At 43.2% G+C, this 27,965-nt stretch overlaps 1 protein-coding gene across 1 annotated transcript; it reads left to right on the top strand.

Moving 5' to 3' along the window:
• Positions 1-26: 26 nt before the first annotated feature.
• Positions 27-27,835, top strand: nfs1 (NFS1 cysteine desulfurase). The gene is made up of 13 exons (XM_080204617.1): positions 27-207; positions 3,153-3,226; positions 4,320-4,436; positions 9,842-9,925; positions 11,657-11,810; positions 13,039-13,131; positions 14,076-14,210; positions 15,419-15,576; positions 16,789-16,894; positions 18,667-18,748; positions 20,456-20,539; positions 21,959-22,048; positions 23,792-27,835. The coding sequence occupies exons 1-13, from the start codon at positions 108-110 to the stop codon at positions 23,853-23,855; spliced, it is 1,341 nt and encodes a 446-aa protein (XP_080060743.1). The 5' UTR covers positions 27-107; the 3' UTR covers positions 23,856-27,835.
• Positions 27,836-27,965: the final 130 nt, after the last annotated feature.

The raw sequence follows: 27,965 nt of genomic DNA, 5'->3' as shown, positions 1-27,965 counted from the left end.
GCTAGCACTCGTCACTTCCGTTGCTAGGGTGAAAGGTTGGCTTGGTCAGTTTCCGGTGTGGGGGTTGGTGGTGGGTGCTGTGTTCTGGGACTGACTCTCGCTGTAGGATGCTGGCCGGAGGCTCGCTTAGAGGCCTCTCCCGGGCCGGAGTACTCCTCTGCAGGAGGCTTGGCACCTCATACAGCCGCAGAAATGCGGCCGAGAACGGTGAGTTGGCGAAGAGGCTGGACTGGGCGAAGATGGGCCTGGGCAGGGATGGGGCTGCACTGGGACAGGGTGTCCCTGTGGTCAGCACTGCTGTCTCACTGCGCAAGGGGCCCGGGTTCATTTCTCGGCTTGGGTCATTGTCTGTGTGGGTTTCCTCCGGGTGGTGAGTTACTTGCTGAAGGATACCGTATCTCTGAACAGTTCAGTTTCTGATCAATAACCTGTTGAAACCGAGATGCGCTAGACCCCCAACAGGCTGAGTGTGCAGGCAGATGCAATAAAATGTGGATAAATGTGAGGTTATCCAATTTGGTAGCAATAATAAAACTTGGTAGCAAAGTTTTATTCACTTCTGTAGTAATAATAGGAAGGCAGATTAATAGTTGAATGGGTGTAAATTAAGAGAGGTGGATATTCAACAAGACCTTGGTGTCCTCATGTATCAGTCGCTGCAAGTAAATGTGCAGGTACAGCAGACAGTAAAGAAGGTAAATGGTATGTTGGCCAAAAGAGAGAAATGCTGGAAAATCTCAGCAGGTCTGGCAGCATCTGTAAGAAGAGAAAAGAGCTGAAGAGCTGATGTTTTGAATCCAGATGACCTTTTGTCAAAGCTAAAAGGTGTAGAAAGTGGGAGATATTTATACTGCAGGTTGAGGGAATAAAAGATGTCATTGCCGCAGAAATCAGAGGAAAAGACTGCTAACAGATGTCCACAGAGATAATAAAAGGTGTGAATGGCTAAAAAGCTGTAAGCTGTGACAGATGAAAGTGTTTTGAGGGATGGAAGTGAAACACTGCTTAACCTGGATAGGCTGAGCGAGTGGGTGAGGACCTGGCAGATGGAGTATAATGGTAGCAAGTGTGAGGTTATCCACTTTGGCAGAAATAATAGTAGGAGGGATTATTATTTAAAAGGCGAAAAGCTGCAACATGCTACGGTGCAGAGGGACCTGGGGGTCCTTGTGCACGAGTCGCATAAACCCAGTCTGCAGGTGCAGCAGGTGATCAAGAAGGCGAATAGAATGTTGGCCTTTATAGCGAGGGGGATAGAATATAAAAGCAGGAAGGTCTTGCTGCAACTGTACAGGGTACTGGTGAGGCCGCAGCTGGAGTACTGTGTGCAGTTTTGGTTGTCACACTTGCAGAAGGATATATTGGCCTTGGAGGGAGTGCAGAGGAGGTTCACTAGGCTGATACCGGAGATGAGGGGGTTGGACTATGAAGAGAGACTAAATAGACTGGGTCTGTACTCGTTGGAATTTAGAAGGATGAGGGGGGATCTTATAGATAATGAAGGGAATGGATAGGGTAGAGGTAGAGAGATTCTTCCTGCTTAGAAAGGATAGCAGGACTAGAGGACACAGCCTCAAGATAAGAGGGGGGAGCAGTTTAGATCAGAGTTGAGGAGGAACTTCTTCACTCAAAGGGTGGTGAATCTCTGGAATTCTCTGCCTGTTGAAGTGGTGGAGGCTACCTTGCAAAATATATTTAAGTCATGAGTAGATAGGTTTCTGATAGACAGGGGAATTAAGGGTTATGGGGAGAAAGCGGGAAGGTGGAATTGACCCACTTCAGATCAGCCATGATCTTATTGAATGGTGGGGCAGGCTCGAAGGGCTAGATGGCCTACTCCTCCTATTTCTTATGTTCTTATTTAACCTGGAATTAATGTTTTGGACCTTGGATGGTAAGCGTAAAGAGACAGGTGTTAGACCTTCTGCGATTGAGTAGGAAGGCGCCATGAGTGATGAGAGAAGTTTGGATATAGTGAGGGAGTGGACTAGGTTATCCTGAAGGGAATGGTCTCTGCGGAACGCTGACAGAGGGAGTGAAGGGAAGATGTGTCTGGTTGTGGCATTGTGCTGGAGTTGACAAAAATGATGAGGATTATGCTTTGCATCTGAAGGCAGGCATGGTATCTTGGTCTTCATAACAAAGAAGGATATGATGTTTTGCTGCATTTGTGTAGAGAATTTGTGAGGCCATGCCTAGTGTATTGTGTGTGGTTTTGGTGTCCTAATCTGAGGAAGATGTCCTTGCTATAAAGAGAGTACAGCGAAGGATTACCAGGTTGATTCCTGGGATGACAGTTCTGTCATATGAGGAGAGGCTAAGTCAATTAGGATTATATTCACTGGAGTTTTGAGTATAAGGAGATCTCATAGAAACTTATAAAATTCTAACAGGGTTCGACAGGATAGATTCTGAAAACATGTTCCTAATGGTAGGGGAGTCCAGAACTAGGGGTCATAGTTCAGGGTAAAGGAGTAAACCTTTTAGAGCTGAGGTGAGAGAAATTTTTTCACCCAGATGGTGGTGAATGTGTGGAATTCACTACCACAATGTAGTTGAGGCCAAAATGTTGGCTGATTTCAAGAAGAAATTAAATATAGCTCTTGGGGCTAAAGGGATCAAGGAATATTGGGGGGAAGGGGAAGATGAGGATATTGAATTTGATGATCAGCAATGATCAAAATGAATGGCAGAGCAGGCTCGAATGGCCCACTTCTGCTTCTAGTTTCTATGCAGGTGGGATTGGCTAGGTTTTAAAATTTATTTATTATTGTCACAAGTAGATTTACATTAACATTACAATGATGTTACTGTGAAAATCCCCTAGTCTCCACATTCTGGCATCTGTTTGGATACACAAGAAGAATTTAGTTTGGTCAATGCACCTAACCAGCATGTCTTTCAAACTGTGGGAGGCATCTGGAGTAAACTCATGTGATTCCCAGTTTGGGTAACTGTGTGCAGACTCCACACAGTTACCCAAACTGAGAATCAAACCTGGGTCCCTGACATTGAGGCAGCAGTGTTAACCACTGTGCCTCCATGTGCCTTTGCTTGTGGAGAGGATTGTGATCTGAGTGGTACATTTTAAGCTTTGCTATTGAGACTATTTGCTGATACATGTAATTTCCTAATTTATTCTGTTTCTCCAGACACCAAGTCTCTAAAAGATCTAGGAGACAAAGTTCGTCCTCTATACTTGGATTTCCAGGCTACGACCCCAATGGTAGGGATGTTTGATGCCAATTGATCCATCAAGATGCAAATTACAGAAGTTTTTTAAAGTAGCGTTTGTGTAATGGTGGTGTTATCCATTTAGTCCCATGGATATTGAGTTTTCGCCCTCTGTGGCATTGCTCCTCCTTTTATATGGAACCCCCGTAGCCTTATAATGTTCAAAGATTTCTATGCTCCTCCAGTTCTGCCCTCTTGACCACCACCAATTTTAATCAGTCCACCATTGGCATCTTTGCCTTCAGATATCTGGATCACTCTAATTCCCTTTTGTCCGAATGTAATTTGAGTTTGTTTATTTGGTTTATCCAGAAAATACCCCCAAACCCTTTTCACTCTCTTCCTCTTGTCTTTTTTAAGACATTCTTTAAAATCTACTTGCTTGATCAAGTTTTTGCTATGATATCTCCTTGCATGGCTGGCAAAAGGTTTTTGGTTATGCTCTTGTGAAGTGCCTTGGGAAGTTTTATTTGGCTAAATATGCCATATCAATGCAATTTCCATAAAGAGGTCAAATATCCTTTGTCTGAAACCCTTGGGGCTGTTGCATTTAGAATTTCAGATAATTTTGGTTTTTAAATACCTCATATAAACTTGCATTACAATGGCCTAGGCTAGCGATAGTCCAATGTTAGTGGCTGGAACTGAATAATAAGTGCAGGGTATCTGAAATAAGTTTCTTTTTGACAAGTCACCACAAACATCATAAGCAGCACAGACAAACAACTAGACTTGCTACACTAAAAATCAATGCCGTTCAAAAAAAAGAGCGATTATTGGATGTGTTTGTTTAACCAATGTTATACAAGTCATGATAGCTTGCAAGCGAAAGCTAGATTAAACATATGGACTTCAGTAAGAAAGACTTTGTCATGTCCCTTGGAATCATGCCCAGATGTTTCATAGACATTGCAGTTACTCATTCTATTGGCAAATGCAGCAACCGATTTGTGCATAGCAAGTTTTGCAAATAGAACATGAGGGCTTGTGTCCCATTCACTATCACCAAACCAAGGAGTACACTGTATATTAAGTAATATATTATTTGTTGCCATCATGTTTAAATAGCTTAAATTAACTCCTAGGATCCTAGGGTGTTGGATACAATGCTCCCCTACCTTGTCAACTCGTATGGCAACCCCCATTCAAGAACGCATGCTTATGGCTGGGAGAGTGAAGCAGCAATGGAGAAAGCACGCAAGGTAGGTTTTTGTTTTTCAAAGCTTCAACCAACATCATTTAAACAATTGGCTCATTCTGGCCGCTTTAATAGTGTTGCAACCTTACTAAAAATTTGCCTGAAAAGTCAAAGTACAATCAGAGTTCAGACCTCATTTTTGGCAGAAGACCTGCAAGGGTTCTCCTCTTCTCCCTGGATGAAAGATTTCTTTAAAGGTAGTTTCTGTATAATTCTCAAGTGCCGCTGATAGCATTTACCACCGTTACCTTAAAACAGGGATTCCCAAACTTTTCCAGCTGTGGAACCCCTACTGACCTCTCAGGAGGATTGGGGAATTCCAAATATTCATAGAATGTTGACTCCCATTTTTTTGGCTGCAAAATAAGTGCAGACACAATTCAAATTCTTTCTCTCTATATGTATGCATACTTTGTCAATAAAACATTATTTTGTTCAGCAAAAGATTGAAAGCTGATCTTCCTGTCATCTTCAGTGTGAGAGATGATACTGTTTCCTTTGTGTACACCTCAGCTTGATGTTGGAAAGCTGGATTCTCATTTCAGGGCTGACATTCAGACAGCTCCTGTTTTTTGCTTTTGTGGTTTGAGTATCAGGAGAAACCATTTTCACAAATATGGTGAGGCAGGAGCTCTCATATTGCTCTCTGCCACATTAGGATACTCATGCTAAGCTGCTGCAAAGATTCATTCAACAGAAGGGCAGCATGGCAGCACACGGGTTAGCATTGCTGCCTCACGGCTCCAGGGACCTAGGTTCAATTCCTGGCTTGGGTCACTGTCTGTGCGGAGTCTGCATTTTCTCCCCGTGCCTGCATGGGTTTCCTCCCTCAGTCTGAAAGAAGTGCTGGTTAGGTGCGTTGGCCATGCTAAATTCTTCCTCAGTGTACGTGAACACATGCTGGAGTGTGGCGACTAGGGGATTTTCACAGTAACTTCATTGCAGTGTTAACGTGAGCCTACTTGTGACACTAATAAATAAATTTACTTTGAAACGTTGCTTTAGTGAGGAGAAAGAAGTCAGGCTGTCATAATTGTGCACTGCTAAGTCATGTGCTGTTAGTGCAAGTGGATTGTGAACCCATATGTGCTCATCTGCTGGAGGGAAATTTCCAGCAAAGTGCAACCAAACAGGTGTAATGTCTTGTCATTGAAGACGTGTTTCTTGTGGATTGAATTAACTTCAGTGAGAAAGTCATTCAACATGGGGAAGCAGTTGGAGGGTATTTTTTATGCGCAAAGTCCAAAAGCACCATTTCCACAACAGTGATGAAAATGGCAGTGATAGGTTCATTTCGTTCAACCTTGTAAAATTATCTGTAAGATATGCAAGTTTTAGAAACCTTGAAATACTTGTCAACAACTCTGAAAATGGACATTTCTGATCCACACAAAACACCAAGACTTCACAATGAAGCTGAAAATGTCTCACAAGCACTTTGTCTCACAGTAGCTACCTCACCCCTGTGTATAGGAGCAGTGCTGTGTGCCCTCTGCCCATTTCATCACATGGAATTTTTAACAGTCTTGATTTCTATGGACAAGCTTTAATGCTGGTGACAATTTGTACGCCACTGTCCAGCACAATTTTTCGAAGTGCAGTCCGAATGCCTATATGTGGAGGATACAGCTTAAATCCACGCCGCAACATCTGCTTTCCCAATCATTGCCCTGGCACCATCAGTGCACACATCAACATGCTGCTCTCAACACAAAGTTGTTGAATAATTCTTTGCCAGTGGTATTACTCTGCAGAGGGTGACAAAGCAGCAAGTTCTCCTTAATAACATCACAAGATGTAACATGCTGACACGAGCAACATTGCAAGCCCAACATGTCGGTGAATTCATCTAGCTGCAATGAATATGCCTTGCATAAGACAAGAAACTACCTGACTCCCAATGTCAGCAACAGGATCATGAATCTGGCAGGTGACTATTGTTTGAAAGCTGACACATTTTTTGATTATCTTATCTTAAGTTTATTTGTTAGTCACAAGTAAGGCTTACATTAACAGTGCAATGAAGTTACTGTGAAAATCCCCTAGTCGCCACAGTCCACCACCTGTTTGGGTCAACGTACCTAAGTAGCATGTGGGACGGAACTGGAGCACCCAAAGAAAACCCACGCAGACTTGGTAAGAACAAGCAGACTCCACACAGAGTGAACCAAGCTGGGAATCGAACCCGGGTCCCTGGCACTGTGAGGCAGCAGTGCTAACCTCTTTAAGGGAGCAAGTTTATAATTCAGCCAATTGCCACAGTCACTTGTTTCAAGTGTGCACTTCATGTTCTTTGGGAATCTTGGTCACATGCCAGTCTGACCTTCCCTGGAAACCGTGTCTGGGACCATCGCTTGTCCTTCTGACTTCCATCAACCTTCATAGTTAAAACTATTTTCAAAATGTCTTAGTCCATCTGTCGGTTTCCTAGAGGAGTGTGGATACTCAGTTCTGAAGAATGTTGAAGATTGAATTTCTATGGCTGTCTTCAATGACAGGGTTCCCAAGCTATGACACATTGTCCACAAGTTTTCAGGACATTGCTGTTAATCTTGACATGAGGTGGTGGTGTGCATTGGGAGCTGGTTAAATGATGACCTGTTTTCCAGGTCCTAAGTGAAAGGCCTATTTTCCCAGAAGCTTTAGAGAAAATGGGGGGGGGGGTCATAGATCATAGAACCCCTACTGTGTGAAAGGAAGCCCTTCGGCCCATTGAGATGCACCGCTCGTGATCCCACCCAGGCCCTATTCCCGAAACCCCACGTATTTGCTGTGCTAATCTCCCTGACACTAAGGTGAATTTAGCATGACCAATCAACTTCTTTGGGCTGTGGATGGAAACCTATGCAGACGTGGGGAGAATGTGCAAACTCCACACAGTGACCCAAGGCAGGAATCGAACCCGCGTCCCTGGCGTTGAGGCAGCAGTTGTAACCACTGTGCCACCATCCTGGCAATGTCCTGGAGTGCCATTCTGAGTGAGCACATGCGCCAGCATCTGTGTACTCCAGTTCAATAAGTGAGGCAGGAGTGATTTAGCTTTAGGATTGAGCATAGCTTGGGTGAACAATTTCCTGTCTATCTGTAGATAGTTGGCTGAGAGCCTGAGAAGTGAGGGGCAATATTGCAATGAGGAAAATGGGGAAGAGAGTTGGTGCAATGAAAAAGCCTTTTTGACCCATTCTTCACTATCTTGATGTTCATGTTCACTTGGTGACAAGCATGGCTTGCACATTATCCACTCTGAGCCCACGCTCTGCTCTCTTCAGCGGCACACACCAACTCGCAGCCCAGCAGCTGGTGCTCACTCTTCACCCAGACAAGCCCAAAGCTGGGGGCTGCCCATGATAACTGCAGAGATCAAGCAAGCACTGGAGGGTGGGCAGTAAAACACCTGAGTAAAGGTATATGGATAGGACTTGTTCAGTTTAGGAAACCTGGTTGGCATGGATGAGTTGGGTTGAAGGGTCTGTTTCCATGCTGTTTATCTCTGACTCTAGATGGGGCACAGTGATAAATTTCTGAATGCGGCCAGATTTGAGGAAGGTAGTTCGATCTTGGAGCTTGACGAGAGTCAAAGACTGTTATGAGGTTAAAGAAGGTCATGTAAACAGCTTGGTGCTGCTCCCTGCATTTTTCCTGAATTTGCCATGCAGTGAAGATTCTGTCTGCAATGTCTCTCAATGAATGGAAACTGCAGTGAATGTGGAAAAGTTCTTCAGCCACTGGGAGGAAGCAATTGAGGAGAATCCCTGCAATAATCTTCCGGGGCAAGGAAATTCCTATGTAGTTACTGCAAATGGACTTGTTGGATATAGGCATGATCACAGGGCGCCACTTATATCCCCCAGTATTCCTCTTCCTAGATGAGGTATGTGATGTGATGCAGCCATGCCAGCAGTGTACCTCCCTCTCTGTTTCAGAATTTAGGCAGAGGTTCATCAGCTGTTTTTAACTTTGCTCCAGACACAGTGAGGGAATTCAGATTGAAGACAGAGTCTTGGGTGAGTTCCTCAAAGTGCATCTTTCATGTCTTGGACGGTCTCCTCATGAAGGCAGACATTTGCCAACTCTGAGGAAAAGAGTCTGAGGACTAGGATCTCAAACCCATGACAAAGTCATGGCTTACTGGACAGCAGTGATCCCTGCACTCATATGCTTGAAGACTTGGATGACCTATAGCAAAGCACCGGAGAAGGACCATCAGTGGTGTCATCACAAGATCCTCTGATGTCAAGTTAGGTGATCCAACAGCAATGTCCTCCCTAGGCCACCTTACCCAGCATTGTGGTCCTAATCACTCAAAACCAGTTCCACTGGGTGTGACATGTCATTTGCATGCCAGACTCATGAAGCAACTGTTCTGCTCAGATCTTGGCTGTAGCAGGAGACTCCCTGGAGGATAGTGCAACAAGTTAGGGATATCCTCAAAGCATCCCTGAAGAGGTCAAACATCCCTGCTAATTCATGGAGACCATGGTTTGTGACCAATTGAAATAGAGGGTGTTGATTTTGGAAGGCACTGAAAGATTGAGAGACTGTCAGATGCACAGAGGCAAAATAGGGAAATCATAGGGCACAAACATCTCATCTGCCCAACCCATCAAACATTGCCTATCCCACTATGGCAGCCTGCAGGTCATGCGTAGATTCTGTGAATACTGATAAATCCAATCAAACCGGAATGACTGCCTAGAATATTCTAGATTGAGATTGATAGATTCTTGCACAAAGGGAATTAAAGAAGCGTGCCAGTGTTTTGTTTTTGTGTTTTGCTCCTGCTCATGTATTAACTGAGGTCAGGTGATTTCTTCAGTTGTCAACCAGAACCTGGGATAGTTGCCGCCACAATCTAGTGACTTATTTTCTGACTTGTTAAACCCTTCAATGTAAATATTTTTACCCAAACTGTTGATGCTGTTTTCATCCCCTCCAGTCTAGATAGAGAAAAGATTCCGTCAGGTAAGTGGGTAACCAGAGGCCAGAGATTTCAAATCATTGACTAAAGCTCGAAAGGGAGATGAGATGATTTTTCCCCTCTTTGTTGACAGGATTTGGAATAGTCTGCCTGAAAAACTGGTAAAAGCAAATCCCATCAATGATTTAAAAGGGATTTGGCCAGGTATTTGAACACAATAGGGTTATAGACAAAAGGGAGGGTTGTGTGACTAAGTAACACTAGCATGGGCTTGATGGTAAAGTGAAATCCTGTGCTGCAACTTTATTTGATTCTTTGCTGTTAGCTGTCTTGTTGAAAGATCCAGTAATTGCCTGCTGAAGCCATTTGAGATTAAACAAATGTCTGAAATGTACATTTTAAAGATCTTCCAGTTCTTACGAGCTAATTGAGTATGTGTGCTTTAATCTGCTTGTAGCTTTATATTTTAACCAAATCAATTGTTGCTGCAGCAAATAGCTGACCTGATCCGTGCAGACCACCGAGAAATCATTTTCACCAGTGGTGCAACAGAGTCAAACAACATTGCCATCAAGGTAAGTTTTCAGTTTTTGGTGTTGTGGTAAATCTGACCATTCTTCTTGCATTAATACAATGCACTATCTCTGACCTGTGGTGGTAATCAATCTGTTGTCAGTGTGTGAGTTTCTCTGAAATCCAATCACTAATGTATTAATCTGACTGTATTGTATTAAAAGTTACTGGGACTCCTGCACCATGTTACAAATATTCAGCTCATCACTATTTTATTCCAGTGAGGTCAAATGTGCAGTATTAGATTGAGTATTTTACCCCTGATACTTCACATTTGACCACAGAAGTTCTGAGACAGTAAATCGCTGTACTGCTTTAGTTTAAACAAGAACACTATTTGAGTTAAAATGTTGAGGTTCATGTAGAATAATTGAGCCTGCTGCCTCTCCAACACATTATTCAGATCTCCTGCAGGGATATGCTAAGTGCAAATCTGTGAGTAGGAAATTATTTGTAGTCGTTCTGTGAGATTCTGATTTTTGTTTTCAACATTTTTATTTATTTGCATGTTGCATCCTGGGTTTGGACCAGCATCTAATTGATGCTGATTATTCATTCACTATTCAGTGAAGATTGGCCTGATCTCTGTGAGAGAAAGCAAGAACTTGCATTTATATAGCACCATTCACAACCTCAGCATGTCCCATTAGATGACAAATGGGCCTGTGTTCCCCAAGTATTTTATCAAGGGGTTTGTGTTAGGGCTGGTGAATGTTGGCCACTGGATTTACTCATTCTTTCCACAGGTCACAGGATAAGACTGGATAAAGAAGATCTTTTGACCTTAATGCTTTCATCCTTGAAGATTACTAATCCCATTATTATCTGGTTACATGTTTGATGTCAATTGGTCAGAACTTGTGTGGCTAGGAATTTTGACGGTGTGTTATTTCCTCTACGCTGTTCTGTGATGTCAGACTGAAAAATGTGAGGCTAGAACTGCCATCCTTGCCAAACTGACTGTTGTTGTTAAGTCAGGAGAAAGCCGTTCAGTCCTCGAGTCTGTTGCACCATTTAATTAGATTATGGCAGATCTGTATCTGAAGTCATTGGTTCCATAACCTTTAATTCCCCTGCCTAAGAATCAATCTCAGTTTTGAGATTTTAAGTTTAACCCCCAGCCTCTACAGCTTTTTGATGAATTTCTGCTACCCATTTTTGTGTTCCCTGTCATCACTCATAAGTTCATAAGATATAGGAGCAGAATTAAGCTATTCGGCCCATCGAGTCCACTCCGCCATTCGATCATGGCTGATATGCTCCTCATCCTCATTTTCCTGCCTTCTTCCCATAACCCTTCAACCCATTACCAATTAAAAATCTGTCCAACTCCTCAAATTTACTCACTATCCCACCATCAACTGTGCTTTGGGGTAGTGTATTCCACAGATTCACATCCCTTTGGGAGAAGTAGTTTCATGACCAGCCTAGCTTTAATTTTAAAGTTGTGCCCCCATGAATCCAGATTCCATCAATAGAGGGGGTAGGGATAGATGGAAATTGTTAAATTTGATCTGTTTGAGATGTTTAAAGTGATTAACATTAACCCGAGGGAATGAAAACTGCCTTTGTAGTTTAGGCTAGGTATTTGTTGTAAAATAAAATGAGCAAGGAGCTTAATTAATGTGTGAAGTGTTTTGTTACTATACTTCGTGTATCTTTTTATTTGAATCTATCACTGATCAAATATTGTGCCAATAATTTTGGAAATTAAGGCTCTTTTTTGTTTCCAGGGTGTTGCAAGATTTTACAAAGCCAAGAAGAAACACGTCATCACCAGCCAGACAGAACATAAGTGTGTACTGGACTCTTGCCGCATGCTTGAGACTGAAGGTTTTGAAGTGACCTATTTACCAGTGAAGACCAATGGACTTATAGATTTAAAGGGAGGTTTTAATTTGGACAATTATCCCCACGGATGTTTCTGTAAATGTTGACATGAGATATATGGATATGTAGGAATACAAGTGCCTGTCAACTTATTGCTTGTGGCTTTGGGCAGTCTTTTTGGGAAAGATCCAGCAAAGGGTGTTGTTAAGAATCTCAACCAACTAGGGAAGAATGATCTGTCCTTAGCTGAACCTTCAGTTTGGATAGCAATTAGAAGAATTGGTATTTATTCTGCTCCCAAATCCAAGAATGTTCAGGTCAGTTGTAGACATAGCTATCAGAAGAGAAAAAACCTGAACAATGGGAAATATTTTAGTCAAATTAAGGTGAACTTTTATCGTCAGCTGATCTTAAAGGAGAAGCCAAAGAATAAAGAGTGAACTTATTATGGCGCCCAGTGGTTAGCACCCCTGCCTCTCAGTGCCAGGGATTTGGGTGACTGTGTGGAGTTTGCACGTTCTCTTGGTACCTGTGTGGGTTTCGTCCGATTTCCTCCCACAGTCCAAAGATGTATGGGTTATGTTGATTGGCCACAGTAAAATTGCCCCTTAGTGTTAGTGGGTCTAGCAGGATAAATACGTGGGGTTTTGGGGACTGTTGCTGGTGCAGCCTTGATGGGCCAGATAGCTTTCTTCTGCACTATAGAGATTCTGTGATTCTATGAAAATGGTGCTGTGGGATTTTTGTTTTTGCTGAAGAGGACAGATGGGGATCTCAATTTAATGCTTCACCCTTAAAGGCAGAGCTTCTAATATTGTAGGACGTCCTCTCTACTGCAGTGGGTGTGTCATCCTGTGTTAATTGTATTTCAGTTACGTTGTGCAGTTGGAGGGCACTCATTGAGGTTTCATTTGAATGGATATAGAGAGATGTGAAACTTGGTAGTTGAGTCAGCTGTAGTGGAAGTTCCGCTCAAGTCTATGGAGCAGGATTAGAACCCACAACCCTCTGACTTGGTAGCAAGTTCCAACCATGCTGTCAAAGTTAGAAGACCATGTTTAAACTTTAAAATGAAGGATGATGACTTGTGAAACTTTAAATGACCATAACTAACATCATGCTGGATTAACAAGTCACCTGTTTGTTATCTCATTGGATGAAGGAGTAGACTGTAATTAAAGCTAATTAGGTCACTGTTACACTTTGTAAGAAGATGGGTTTGGAAAAATGTGAATTTTTGTTGGTGTTGCTAACTGTGTGATTTTAACTTTCTTCTCTGACTAGGAACTGGAGGAGGCCATTCGACCAGATACTGGCTTGGTGTCAATAATGACCGTCAACAATGAAATTGGGGTAAAACAGCCCGTTGATGAGATAGGTACATAAGCCTGGGTGATTATTGTAACATATACATACACATTGCATGTTGCCATGTTAAACACAGAGGATCAAATATGCTTTTGTGGAATTGAATGAGGAATAACCCTGGCTAGGGCACCAGGGAAGGTTCCTCTGCTGTTTGGAATATGCCCATGAGGGAGTAGGAAGGACTGACTTTCCTATCTCATCTGAAAGACCACCTCCAATACTGCATTGATGTTTGTCTATCTCCTCTGGAATGGACTTGAACCACTCCCTGCCGACTTGGTGGGGTCAGAGAACGACCACTGAGCCAAGGCTGCACCTTTGCTTCGAGGTCAGCTGAGCATCTCTCCCAACTTTGTTTGATTTCCAAATGTTTTCTTTTCTTTCATAGGTTATTTATAAACTGCGGTGAGATAATGGCAAAGTAATTGTATAGTAGGATATTATCAAAGGGTTTGCATTGTGGATTAACCTTTAGAAGGTTCTTGGTTGCTACAGACCCACTGTGGGACTCCACTGAAGTAGCCCAGGAACAAAAATCTGAATAACCTGATACATAGTCATTTTTGCTCAACACAATATGCTGTACATCAATCAGAAAGTATTCCCTGAACCTCTCCTTGATTTGACAATAGGAGATCACTGGGTTAGAGAACAGAAAATCAGGCAGGACCCTAGCTCCTAATTGCAACCAAGTAACTCGTGCTGCAGAGTACACATTTGTGCTCATAAGGCTCTAACTTGGCTGTGACGACTCACTGTGTGGACCTGCACGTGACGAATGGTCACTGAAGAGCTACTAGCCTCTAAAAAAATTTGCCCTGGCAAAGAGTCAGTGCCTTCAGCAATAGAAGAGAGATAATCGCCAAAAAGAATATAGTTTGAGAGCTGTCAACTAAGCTGAACGTTATCTGCTGAGTCTAGCTATTTGTGTTCTTTCTCCTCTTCTATCTATAGGTCATATCTGCCAAGCTAAGAAAGTGTTTTTCCACACGGATGCTGCACAGGCTGTTGGAAAAATCCCTCTTGATGTGAACAAAATGAAGATTGACCTGATGTCTATCAGCGGGCACAAAATCTATGGACCTAAAGGTATAAATTCAACGTTTCCACTTGAATTCAGAAAAATCTCATCCGTTGCAAACTATCACAATAGTTTAGCCACCATGTTGTTACTTTTATGGAACATTTTGTCTCAACTGATAAATTATGCTTGCACAACTTGTTCCGTAGTGTTGAGTATAGAAATTAGAAAATCATGTTGCAACATGAGTATTGTGTACAGTTTCTGGCCGCCACACTACCAGAAGGATGTTGATGCATTGGAAAGGATTCAGAAGAGATTTACCAGAATGTCGCCTGGTTTGGAGAATATGGACTATGAAGGAAAGGTTGAACAAACTTGGATTGTTTTCATTGGAGTGTTGGAGGATTAGGGGAGATTTACAAGATTATGACAAGCTTGTGGTGTGGATAGTCAGACATTTTTCCCCAGAGTCAAAAGGTCAATTACTTGGGGGACAATAGGTTGAGTGTGAGAGGGGGAAAGTTTAAAGGAGATGTAAGGGGCAAGTTTTTTCACACAGAGGGTGGTGAATGCCTGGAACATGCTTCTGGAGGAGAATAGTCCAGGAATAGAAGGATATGGACCACATAGAGGCAAGAAAATATTAGATTAGAGAGGCATCTGTATCGGCACAGACTTGGAGCACTGAAGGGCCTGTTCCTGTGCTGTACTGTTCATTGTTCTATGATTGCAAAAGTTGCATCCTCGCTGCACACCCCTGGGTGAATCAGTTTCCAGTTGTCTCACCTGACAAAGGAACTGGAGATATAAAAGACTCAATATAAATGAGTTGCTTTATTTTTGTATTTTTTGACACTAATTCTATCGCATTCCACAATGTTGACATGTTTGCTTTCACAGCAAGAATGCCCTTATCTGATGGCAATATTTCAGAATGATTGGAGGGAGTTTTAATTTCACTGGTCTTCTTGGGCCTTATTCACTTTAGTGCCTAATCTATTTGGAATACTTTTTGTATATCCATTTCCATGTCCGATCCTGTTGCTTATAAATCAGAAAATTGAGATTTTTTAATGACTGCTATTAAATTATGTATCCAAAAGAGTTGGGCAAGAATGGGATAATGATGCACATGTGTGCAAGATGCATTTGTGGTACCTGTGAATGCAAGATGTGTCTGTAGTATCTCTAGTATGATGTCTTGACTGTGGGAGATGCTAGTTTTAGATGTAATGTGTGATCAAAGTTGTGCCCCTTTTGTGCCCTGTATTAGGTGTGGGTGCATTGTACGTCCGGCGCCGCCCCCGGGTGCGAGTGGAAGCGATTCAGAGTGGCGGGGGGCAGGAGAGAGGCTTGCGCTCAGGAACGGTTCCAACCCCACTGGTAGTTGGGCTTGGGGCAGCATGTGAAATAGCGCAGCAGGAGATGGAGGTAAGTGAACTGTTAATGAGCTTTCTACGCAAAGGAAACAATTGTTTTCCCCAACCCGGTTTTAACCCAATATGGTCGATACTGTGTGTTATATTGTGCCGTGATGTGTTACATGGTTATGTACTCAGTCTTGGATATAAAGAAATGTGTATTATGTGCCTCTGTTAAAGACCTACTGCTATTTCCCAATGCCATTTATTTCATAGGTTGTGAAGAGCCTTTTCACAAAATCTAGACCCACATTTGGGGTCATTACACTTGCATACATCATCTAATTTGTTATGCTTCAATCCCCTTCCTTCCTCCTCTTCCAGCACACAACCCAAAGCAACCCATTTCCTCCTTTCTGAAAATGCTCTTTACCCAATGTTGTTCTCTGATTGACACTTTCCATAGTTCATCGTAGCCACTATGTGAGAACCTAGATTGAATGTCTAACCATGATGATATTAGCATGCTTAAAGGTTCAGAGGGAGGGCAATAAATTTGCCCATGGATTGTTCATTGCTGGGTTTGATGGGCACTTTTGACTGTGTAATGACCCATATTTGAACTTTGATACTCAATGGCATTGGAATAAATGTTGACCATTGAGACTCTGAAAGGTAAGCATTTCTTACCAATGATGTACTCTCCACTCGGAGGTTTTTATTGATGAAAGCAAATTACTGCAGATGCTGGAATCTGAAACCAAAAGAGAGAATGCAGGTCTACCAGCATCTGTGAGGAGAGAAAAGAGCTGACGTTTCAAGTCCAAATGACCCTTTTGTTTTATGTAGCTGTGAAAATTAAGAACGAGGACAATGTAAACTTCAAAGTGCAGTCCAGCAGGTATCTATACACACTCATTATCACAGATAAAGAAAAGGCTGAAAAACTGAAACAGTCCCTGCCTCCAGTTAAGAAACTTACAGAATGTACAAATTGGTGGAAGGGACATCTGGACTCAATGTCAGCTCTCCTCCCTCCTCACGCATGCTGCTAGACCTGCTGAGATTTTCTAGATTTTCTCTGTTGGTTGGAGGGTTTTATTGTTGTGTCTGCACACCTGTCCTTGACTACAGCTTGCCTTCAGGAAATGCAGAGGAACCTTTCTCTGCACTCTAGTAATCTGCTAACCTGTTGAAAAGTGCATCGGTGTTTTCTGTAACAGTGAATTGGTGTGGTCTCCTGTCTATATGGTTTGTTACACTGTTGTGCTTATTCCTGCAGCTTGATCATAAGCATGTGTCCAAGCTGGCCAGGCGTTTGGTGACTAAGATAATGGATGCAATCCCTGAGGTGGTTATGAATGGAGATGCAGAGCAAAGATATCCAGGTACAGTAACTGACTCTGAACTTAAAGGAGCATTCATAGAATCCCTACAATGCTGAAGGAGGCAATTCAGCCCATCCTGTCTGCACTGAACACAATTCCACCCAGGCACTATGCCATAATCCCTCCTATTTACTCTGCTGATCTTCCTTATGCTAGGGTCAATTTGGCATGGCCAGTCCACCTAACCTGCATATCTTTGGACTGTGGGAGGAAACTGGAGCACCCCGAGGAAACGCACACACAGGGAGAATATTCAAATCCCAGGCCGGAATCAAACCCGCATCCCTGGCAGTCTGAGGCAGTAGTGCTAATCATTGTGCCAACATGCCGCAGGATTGAATTGTAGGATTTACAGAAGATATTGGCGTCTGGGCTGTTTCCAACTCTAACTGAAACAACCTAATCTTGTTTCATGTCACGATTGGAAATATACCGGTAAAGGAAAATTTGCATGGTCTCTGGGGAAAGAGCATGAGACCTAGCACAAGTGCATTGGGCTGAGTGGCCTCTGTGTTGTATAATTCTATTTGCCTCCCCGAATTGAGATTAAAATATGAGAACTTGCCTCTGTTCCACAAAGTTCCAGCGAACTGGCAGGGGAAAGTGTAGATACAATGAGAGGCCAAATTCTTCATCGAACTTGCTATCCCTGTGAAGTTAAGCCAACGAATTTTGGATGAGAGCCATTGGGTAGAATTGGAAGTTGAATAATTTGCATTTACATGGTCTCTTTTTAAAGTAGTAGTGTCTCGAACTGAACAAGCAATTTTGTTGTACTGAATCAAATGAGAAGGGTGAGTGGCGGGTTTGTTTTGGAGCAACATTTACTTTTACTTTTCATTTGTCTGTCTTTTTACTGTTTAAAATTAATCTTTGTGCATCATCTATGCTGTCTCACCACTCTTCACCTTTTGAAGGTGGGTAAGAAGTGAGGAAGTTCCCTGCCTCTCTTGACTTAAAGAACAAAGAACAACCCAGCACGGGAAACAGGCCCTTCGGCCCAACGAGCCCACGCCGCCGCATCGCCCTACACCTATTCTACCCTGCGTGTCTACGAATGGAACCCCTAACTTAGCCAGATTCAGGGGAGAATAGTGTCAATTTGGTAAACCCAATCAGCCTAAGAGCACATCTTTGGGGTGTGGGAGGAAACCGGAGCGCCCGGAGGAAACCCACGCAACCACAGGGAGAATGCGCAAACTCCCACAGACACAGGCCCAAATCCATGTATCTGCACAGCTAGCAGCGCTAGTCACCGAGCTGTTGCGGCGCCCATCTACCGGTCCAGGATCAAACACACACACCGACACAAAGTACTAGGCCACTCCCGGAACCTCCAAGAGCAGCCCACGCACGACCCACCGTGTGCATGCCCCTCGTTTGACAATGAGGTGGACCTCCCACCTGCGGAATAAAAAGACAAACAACGTTTGTTTTAGATTTGGAATTTCTTCAGGCAGAGAGTGGTGAATCTGTGGAACTCTGCCGCAGAAGGCTGAGGAGGCCAGGTCATTGAGTGTCTTTGAGACAGAGATAGGTTCTTGATTAATAAGGGGATCAGGGTTATGGTGAAAAGGCAGGAGGATGGGGATGAGAGAAATATCAGCCATGATTGAATGGTAGAGAAGACTCGATGGGCTGAGTGGTCTAATTCTCGTCCTATGTCTTATGGATGCTAAGTGTCCACAGTTCCCGCGCTCTCTCTTGTTTTTCCAGCTTCTGTCTGATTATAGTTTGGTGCAGCTTTAATCAGTGTGTGTTTTCCTTGCAAGGCTGCATTAACCTGTCGTTTGCCTATGTGGAAGGAGAGAGTCTCCTGATGGCTTTGAAAGATGTGGCCCTCTCATCAGGAAGGTAAGTGTATTGGGCTGGCCTTGGCCATCCTGTTACTGAATATTGTCTATCCAGACTTGATGGGCGGAATGTCCACCTTCTGCACTGTAGGATTCTATGATTGCTATGGTAGAATTCCACAATCTCGCCGTTCTCTAGGAAAAGTGTTTTCTCCTGAATTTCTTGCTGGATTTTTTTAGCGACTGTCTTGTATTAATGACACCCTACTCCCCCACAAAGCAGAAAGAGTTGTCAGAGCTAAGCACCTGAAAGTCCACACTCTGTGCTCCCAAATCTAGACCGTCTATATATACACATGTTTAATTGCTTTCAGGGAGAGAAAACTGGAATTAAAATAATTTTGGCAATGAGTAGTAAAAGTAAAGTTTATTTATTAGTCACAAGTAAGGCTTACATTAACACTACAGTGAAGTTACTGTGAAATTTCTGGCGCCTGTCCGGGTCAGTGCACCCAACCAGCGCATTTTTCGGACTGAGAAGAAACCGGAGCACCTGGAGAATGTGCAAACTCCGTACGGACAGTGACCCAAGCCGGGAATCGAACCCGGGTCCCTGACGCCGTGGGGCCTAGGTGGGATTGTGGTCGGTGCAGACTTGATGGGCGGAATGTCCACCTTCTGCACTGTAGGATTCTATGATTGCTATGGTAGAATTCCACAATCTCGCCGTTCTCTAGGAAAAGTGTTTTCTCCTGAATTTCTTGCTGGATTTTTTTAGTGACTGTCTTGTATTAATGACACCCTACTCCCCCACAAAGCAGAAAGAGCTTTGCCATGACTATCCCTTCATCATATCCCAATGATTGGGGTCATTTCCATTAGGGCAGGGGAACTTGTGGACTGATTTGATGAAGACACTAAAAACAATGACAGGATAGCAAAGGTTAAGATAGGGGGGCATAATGGTTAGCCAGGGGCCAAGGTTCTGTTCCAGCCTTAGGTGACTATTTGAAACTTTGCACATTCTCTCTGTGTCTGTTTGGGTTTCCTCTGGGATGCTCTGTTTGAGAGTTGGTGCAGGCTCAATATACTGGCCTCCTTTTGCACTGTAGTGATTCTATGATTAAGCAATTTGTTTCAGTAAGTATCATACAATACAACATTAAATGTAAAACCTTTAGAACAGAGGATAGGACTTTCCTTTTGCACAAGGTTTAGAGTCTGCGGAATGCACTCCCAGAGCTTGTGGCTGAAGGAGAGAGCATGTCAGCATTTAACAGTATTTTAGATGGATGGTTGAAAGATGGGGGAAAGAAAGCATGTAAGAATATGGGATTAGGTGGAGTATAAACACAAACATGGACTTGTTTTGCCAAATGTGCTGTAATTCCATTAGTCACTGTGCAATGAGCCAACTCCAAATGACAAGGTGATTCATCCTGGTGTGACCTAACCTCCAAGGTTGTTATTCATAGGCTTTATCAACCGAGCTATCGGACCTTTCAGTTGATTTTTCTCTATAGCTTGCGCGCACACCTGCTGTGCGTGTTTGAGTGCATTAGAGATCAAATATGAGAATTAGTATTTTAAATTATGGTGTTTCAATTTTTTTACAAAAGGTTTTTCACTTTAATGGGTAGCCAACAACTCCTCTGCCAATTAATCTTATCAAAATACATAAGAACTTGTTGTAGTGACAGTAATATTTTCAGATTGAGCTGGTGTTGGGATTCTTTACTGCAGCTGCATTGTGTGTTTTTATTTGCAGTGCCTGCACTTCGGCCTCTCTCGAACCTTCGTATGTCCTGCGAGCTATCGGAGCTGATGAAGATTTGGCTCATTCTTCAATCAGGTACCGTACAAAAGGAAGCTTCTCCCTTTGTGTCTTCCTTTTATGAATATTTGAGTTGGGAAAAGTAATCATAGCATATTGAGTGAAATGCTTTGAGAATAGAGAATACTGCACACTGCCTCTCCCCAGAGCTGAAAATAAACCAGTTACAATGTGCTCCCTGCACTCCACACCAATAAACCTGGTCTCTGGTCAGTCTACACTAAAACTCCTTTGCTCATCTTGAATATCTCAATCCCATCACCCTTTAATCTTTCATCTTGTGATTTTTCATCCAGTCTCAAGTTCAGATGCTTCAGACTTAATTTTTAAAATGTTATCTACCCATATTCTCGCTCTGATTTGATTTATTATTGTCACATCTATTAGTATAGAGTGAAAAGTATTGATTCTTGCGCTATACAGACGGCATACCATTCATAGAGAAGGAAAGGAGAGAGTGCAGAATGTGGTGTTACAGTCATAGCTAGGGTGTAGCGAAAGATCAACTTAGTGCGAGATAGGTCCATTCAAAAGTCTCAGTAAGAAATCTCACAACACCAGGTTAAAGTCCAACAGGTTTATTTGGTAGCACGAGTTTTCGGAGCGCTGCTCCTTCATCAGATGAGGCACTCAATATTTACTGTGCCTACCCCAGTCCAATGCCAGCAACTCCACATCATTCAAAAGTCTGACCGCAGCTGGGAAGAAGCTGTTCTTGAGTTGGTTGGTACGTGAACTCAGACTTTTGTATCTTTTTCCCGAAGGAAGAAGGTGGAAGAGAGAGTGTCTGGGGTATGTGGGGTCCTTGATTATGCTGGCTGCTTTTATGAGGGGGCAGGAAGTGTAGACAAAGCCAGTGGATGGGAGGCTAATTTGTATTCTGCTACCATCTTCTGAAGGTAGTGATCCATCTTTCATTGTCTGCCTCTGAATGTTCCTGCCTAAGCCTTGACTTCAAGATTTGGCAGGTTATTTAAGCATACAGTGTCTCCACTATGACTGCAGGAAATATAAATCTATCATGTGGGACATTTTACAGGCGCCACAGGGTGCTTTACAACATTTAAGGTGCTGCGTAAATTCAAGTTGTTGTTTTATTCGTTCTCTTTCCTCTCTTACCCCAGATTTTTTTTATAGAAACCCTACAGTGCAGGAGGAGGCCATTTGGCCCATTGAGTCTGCACTGACCACAATTCCACTCAGGTCCTAACCCTGTCATGCCACATATTTACCCTGCTAATCCCTCCAACCTACACATCTCAGAATAAGAAGGAGCAATTTAGCATGGCCAGTCAACCTTATCTGCATGTCTTTAGAGTGAATTATTTTAAGGTTCTCCTTCGCAGATTTGTCTTGAAGGAGAACTGTGCGATGTGCATGCCGTCCTGGTGTATCAGATATGATGCTGTGTGACGCTGTCTCGTTTTATAATTGCAGGTTTGGGATTGGGCGCTTCACCACGGAGGAGGAGGTGGATTACACTGCGCAGAAGTGCATCCAGCACGTGCAGAGGCTGAGAGAGATGAGGTGCGGAGTTACACCTGCCAACTAAAATGTTGGGGGCAAAATAACTGTTGGCTGAAATGATATTTTTGTGACTGCGTTTCAAACTCGGCATCTCACTGAATGAGCATTTAAAATCCCAAACTTTTGTGCCATCAATGAATTGCTGTCTGTAATCTCAGTATCAAATTTGAACCTTAAAAATGCAGAATGAAGTCTGGTTGGTAATTTCGATACCAACTGCTTCTCAACCGTTTCCTTTACCAAAAAAAACCCTGAAAGACTAGAATAAAAATAGGAAATGAAAAGGGTTTTAAAAAAAAAAACCCAACATTGAAGCTAAAATTTGCAGTCAAAGGTCTGGACTGATGTGATCTAATGTAAGATAAAAATGAGACTCAGTGACCAGTCTAAAGCTGAAGATTGAAACATTCTTCACAATGTAACCAAAGTGTAGAATGGCTCTGTGTGTGTTGTGTGCATGTGCTGATTGATTGAAGGTTGTACCGTTGCAAGACTGAAGAAATATTTGTTCTCGATATATTCTAACATCTGCCACCCATTAGCTTCATCGTGCTACAGGCAGGTTGAGGCAATGTAATCGGGATGTGGGTGTTTTTGCCAACGCTGGAAAGTATTACCTTCCCTTAATGGCCCTTGAGAAGGTGGTACTGAGTCACTGCCTCAGCAGTTGCAGTCCATGTGGTGAAGGTACGCCCACAGTGTCATGAAGCAGGGACTACCAGTATTTCGATGGAGTGATGGTACATGGGGCAGCACAGTGGTTAGCACTGCTGCTTCACAATGCTAGGGGCCCAGGTTCAATTCCAGCCTCGGGTCTCTGTCTGTGTGGAGTTTGCACTTTCTCCTCATGTCTGCGTGGGTTTCCTCCCACAGTCTGAAAGATGTGCAGATTAGGTTGATTGGCCATGCTAGTGTCAGGAGGATTAGCAGTGTAAATGTGTGGAATTACGGGAATAGGGCTTGCATGGGATTGTGGTCAGTCCAGATTTGATGGGCTGAATGGCCTCCTTCTATACTCCAGGGATTCGATGATGTGCCCAAGTCAGCACGGAATTTGAGAAATTTGGAGATGATGATCCCACGCATCGCTACTAACTTATTCTGCCAAAGTTTGCTGATGACACACAACTTGAACTGTGGTGGGCACAGTGCAGACCTTCAGAAGGATATATACAAGTTGCTGGAGTGAGAAGATGAAGTTCAATGGGCAGAAGTATGAGATGATAGTAGGAAGAACGTGGAGAGACAATGTAAAGTAGGAGAACAGATCTCAAAGGGTGCAAGAGCAGAGGGAACCGGGTGTATATGTGCACATATTATTCAGGACAGGTGGAGAGAGCACTTAATAAAGCTGTTCTGAAATTGAGTGTGGTATATTGTTGGGGCAATGTTGAGGAAACTTCACTCTGCATTTAGCTGTGCTTATACCTGAGCTTGCTGGGTGTACGATGCCGACACGGGGGCAGGAATTTCCCCCTCCTGCCTGCCACAGGAATCGTAGTGATTGAGACATGAACCATGCATTGACCTGGTTGGGATTTTCCGGTCTTGGGGTGAACACGGCTGGAAAATCCTGAGTGTCTGGGAATGGAGGAGAAGTTTCCCAAACACTAACAACTGAAAGAAAAACTTACAACTGGGAACAAATTCCCTAGCTCTGAATCCTTTTGCCTCAAACACAGACTTGTATTTTTATTTTAAAGCTTTAGTTGATCTCTCCATTTTGTTTCTCCTCTTTTGCAGTCCTCTCTGGGAGATGGTACAGGAGGGAATGGACCTGAAGAATATTAATTGGTCTCAGCATTAGAACATTCCGGAAGGAGCTGGCTGCTGCGAGGGCTGTTGTCATGTTCACTGACCAGAAGATGGCCACCATTCTGCTTGTAATAATCCGTGGAACATTTCCACCAGGAGGGTAGACTGACTCACTGTGCCTCAGTCTGAGAGTGCCCTGTGGTAAATGTAGAGAATTTTACCCGTCTCTCATTGTAATATATTGGCAGAGTTCGTGTGAGCTTAAAATATATATTTTTTCAATAGCTGATCATAAAACGGTTCATTTGGTTCTTTTCTTTTAAAAATCCTGCTCCAGGACGTTGAAATGCTGCTGTTTGCTCATTAATGTGCCTTAACCTGATAGAAGCCAGTCAGTTCCACAGAGGTATTTGTACAGTTCCTCCAAATGCTGCTCTAAGTAAACATAACACTTGCAAAGGCTCCCAGCCCTATAGAGGAACAAGAGTATGGGTTAAAAGCAATTCCTGGCGCACAGTGAACTTGTTAACCTCAGCTGGGGTACCAGGTACCAAAGTGTGTAAATGGGCCGTTCCTACCCCCACTTCCTACACACAGACTCTCTCGCTGAAACGGTGGAAGGCAGGTTCTATTGTCATTTTTTTTGGGGAGGAGGTGGTGATTTGGATCTGTAGCTGGAAAGAGAATTTGCAGCATGGGGCGGGGGGAGTAGGATGGAATGAGTTGCTTTTGCGGTGAGCTGTGTGTGATCTCTTGCCGTAACCTTTCCAGAGATCTCTGATATGGAGCTCATTCTCCATCTAGTGGTGTAAGTGTGCAGCTGCATGCAGCTTTCGAATTATTAGAACACCACCTAGCATACACTAATGTATTGATTTAAATCCCTCACCTTAAAAGTGAGGGGTCGCCCATCTAAGACAGATGAGGTGGGTTTTTTTATGAGCGTTCAGAGTCTTTGGAACTCCCCATCAAGCGGGCAGAGGAAGCGCAGTCTTTCAAGCGGGTGGAGGAAGGGCAGTTGTACATTCTTGATAAACTAGTGGGATGGGAGAGTGAAAGATTATTGGGGGTAGCAGGGAATGTGAGATTGAGGTTATATATCAGATGAGTCATGATCCCATTGAATGGTGGAGCAGGTTCGATGGGCTGAGTGGCCTACAAATTTGTATGTTGGTATGAAATTTGTGGCATGAATAGTGTATTCATGCCAAATGCAAAACTGGGTGCAGACCAAGTTGTATTGCTGAAGGAAATGCATTCTGTTCATCAGTATGTGCGGCTGAGACCATTCAGGCCTCTGGTCTGTCTGTACGAGTATGTGAAATTCCCCTGTAGAAATGGTCTCCGATGAGAAGTGAAGGGAAAGTGACAAGCTGCCATGGGTCAGAAAGCCTTTGATCACTGCAGCAGGGCCCTGGGAACCCAGCAGTCCTTTCAGGAGGCAGCTGAGCAACAAGCAATGGTGAGACCAGCCTGCAGAATTGATCTCTTTAAATGTCAAGTAATCTTTCAGGAATGCTTCCCTACCCAGGTGGAAGGCTGGCATTGGGGCTGCCTCGCTTTAGTCAGCGGGACAGGATTGCGTGGCAGTGCTGCTCCGTTTACTGGTTAAAAAGTACAAAGATGCAGTTGTGTCTTAGTATCCAAATGTTGGTACCTCAGAGAATACAAGTGCAATGTTGCATATTTAAATAGTCTTGGTGATAAGAGATCTGTGTCTGAGCATCAAGGTTACACTACCAGACTGATTGAAACCGTGTGAAAGTGTAACTTGTTCACAGCGAGCATCACATCCTTTATTACATAACATGCTGTTTACTAGGTTTCGTTTCCACTTCTAAATATCCTCACTTTGAAAATGCTGACATGGTCTGGGATGCATAAATTATGCAGTGCAGAAGAGGCCCTTTCGGGTCCACTCTGACATTTTAGAAACACCTAATCCCCTCTGTCAGCACTTGGCCCATAGCCCTGAATGTTATGATGTGTCATGTGCTCATCCAGGTACTTTTTGAAGGATGTGAGGCAACCGTCCTAGGCAGCGCATTCCAGACCGTCATCACCTTCTGGGTAAGAGAGTTGTTTTCTCATGTTTGTCGAGGCTCTCCGCTCGTCCAAGTGGCCATCCTTGTGTTATCTGGCCTGTGTGCTTAGAAGGAGAAAGAAGCATCTCCACTTGATCCTTTCCATTAGCAGAGTTTCCAATCCAATGAAGAGCAACTGGAATCCCTCAGTGTTGTGCTGGGGTGTTGCCCTGCGCTCCACTGTGCTAATAAACTTGATGTGGGCTCAAACAGCAAGCTTGGGTTGCCAACTTTCTGATGTATCTCTGCAGGTTTTTATTCCAGTCTCGAATGATTTTCTCCTTCCATTGTCACAATTTCCTCACGAAAGTTTGCTAAGAAATTGAAAAGGAAACTCACTGCCCGTTATGATTTTTTTCCTGAATGTTGCTCACACCAGTATCCAGGTGATTAATGTTTAATTCCTGGAGACTTGGCAACCTAAGATGTATCAACTTACCCACCCAATGTGAGTCTGCGGTATTCAGTTGAACTATCTGGTTCCAAAATGTCCTATCCATTTCTACCCCTGTCTTAATGAGATTTAAATTAATACCACCCTGAGGAGAGTAGGAAATGTTTCGTGCAGCACTTAGTATATTTTGCATGATATTCTCCTCAAAACATGCATTTTGTTGCTAAACGGATGGGGACAGTTGCGAAAATAATTAGTTGATTTTTCTGAATATTGATATTCTCTTCTCTCTAAAGTGTAGTCTTCAGGAGCTTATTGTTTTATTATTCTCTTTCCGGAAGGAATCTCGGAATTGTTACAGCGCAGAAGGGGGCAACTCAGCCCATTGTGTCCACACCAGCGCTCTGAGCTATTCACCCAATGCCCTTTTCTGCTTCCTCTTAAAGGGTGAAGCAATCAGATGTGCCCAGTCTGAGGCTGTGCCAGAATGGGTCTCTGATATTGAACCGGGGGAAAGAGTGCTAGGTTCAGCACCATTTTGATAAGGTTCAGTGGGGAACTTGCCTCAAAGTCGGTCTAGGAAACTGAGAAGAAGATACTCTAACTGAGGCACGCCACACATCCGTACCTGTTCACGAATATCTCCCAGGGGAGGTTGCATTCTGCCCACTTGCTGACTTCCTCTTGAGTTTTGCGTGCAAAAGAAACCACTGTGACCTGCCCTGGGTTGAATTAAAGGAACAATTGTGCCCATCTGATGGTTTTGAAGTTTGAAAATGGAGTAGTGGTGAATGTGAGAGTTCACAGGGGAAACATACAAATCTCCCGTTTGCATTAAGAGCTGTGTGTTGACGAGACAGAGTGAAATTGACCCTGGCTTTGTGCTGACATTCCTCTTCTGGATAAACATGTTTATTTTCAGCTAGATTCAAACCCGCTTTCATTTCCGGTTCATTATTTCGAACCTTACTAGTGACGGAACATAGGGACTGACTTGTGTACCAAACAAATCATTTGAGTGGAATGAAGGTTCCTTTAAATCAAAGGTTTTCTGCATCCCTAGCTTGGTATATTGGAATTTCACATTTTGTGTGGTCCTCTCAGTGGAATTGAACAATACGCACAATATAGATAAAGGTAAAATACTGTGGATGCTGGAACCTGAACCCAAAATACTAGAAAATCTTAACAGCTCTGACAGCATCTGTGGAGAAAGAATAGAGCAACATTTTGAGTCTGACTCCAGATTGACTCCAGACTGAATGTTGACTCTGTTCTCTCTCCACAGATGCTGTCAGATCTGCTGAGTTTCTCCAGCATTTTCTGTTGTTGCACTATTTCTGCTTTGTGTAATGTCTAAACCATTTTGGGTTTCCAGGGACCCATGATGTATAATCTGCTGCTTTTGTGAAATATGTTGTACTTCATTCGTCAACTTTACTAATACTTTATGTATGAGATCTGAGCTATTAAAGGGTGTTACTGGATGTCTCTCCTTTTGAATTGATCCCTCTGAGCAAAGTTAACACCGAGACCAGTTGCTGCTGTTTTTGGTAAATTAGAAGATTGCCTGGAAAAAAGAGACATGCTGTTGAAGCTTTTGTCTTGCACTCATCAGGCCAGATATCAAGAAAGCCAGTATTAAAGAGAACAATTTATACTGCATGAAAAGAGTGCTGATTGG

Source organism: Carcharhinus amblyrhynchos, chromosome 16, assembly GCF_965287045.1.
Source record: "Carcharhinus amblyrhynchos chromosome 16, sCarAmb.v2.hapA, whole genome shotgun sequence".
In the NCBI taxonomy this organism is placed as follows: Eukaryota; Metazoa; Chordata; class Chondrichthyes; order Carcharhiniformes; family Carcharhinidae; genus Carcharhinus; species Carcharhinus amblyrhynchos.
The sequence above is the reverse complement of the archived record's forward strand: the minus strand, read 5'-3'. Positions and strand labels throughout refer to the sequence as shown.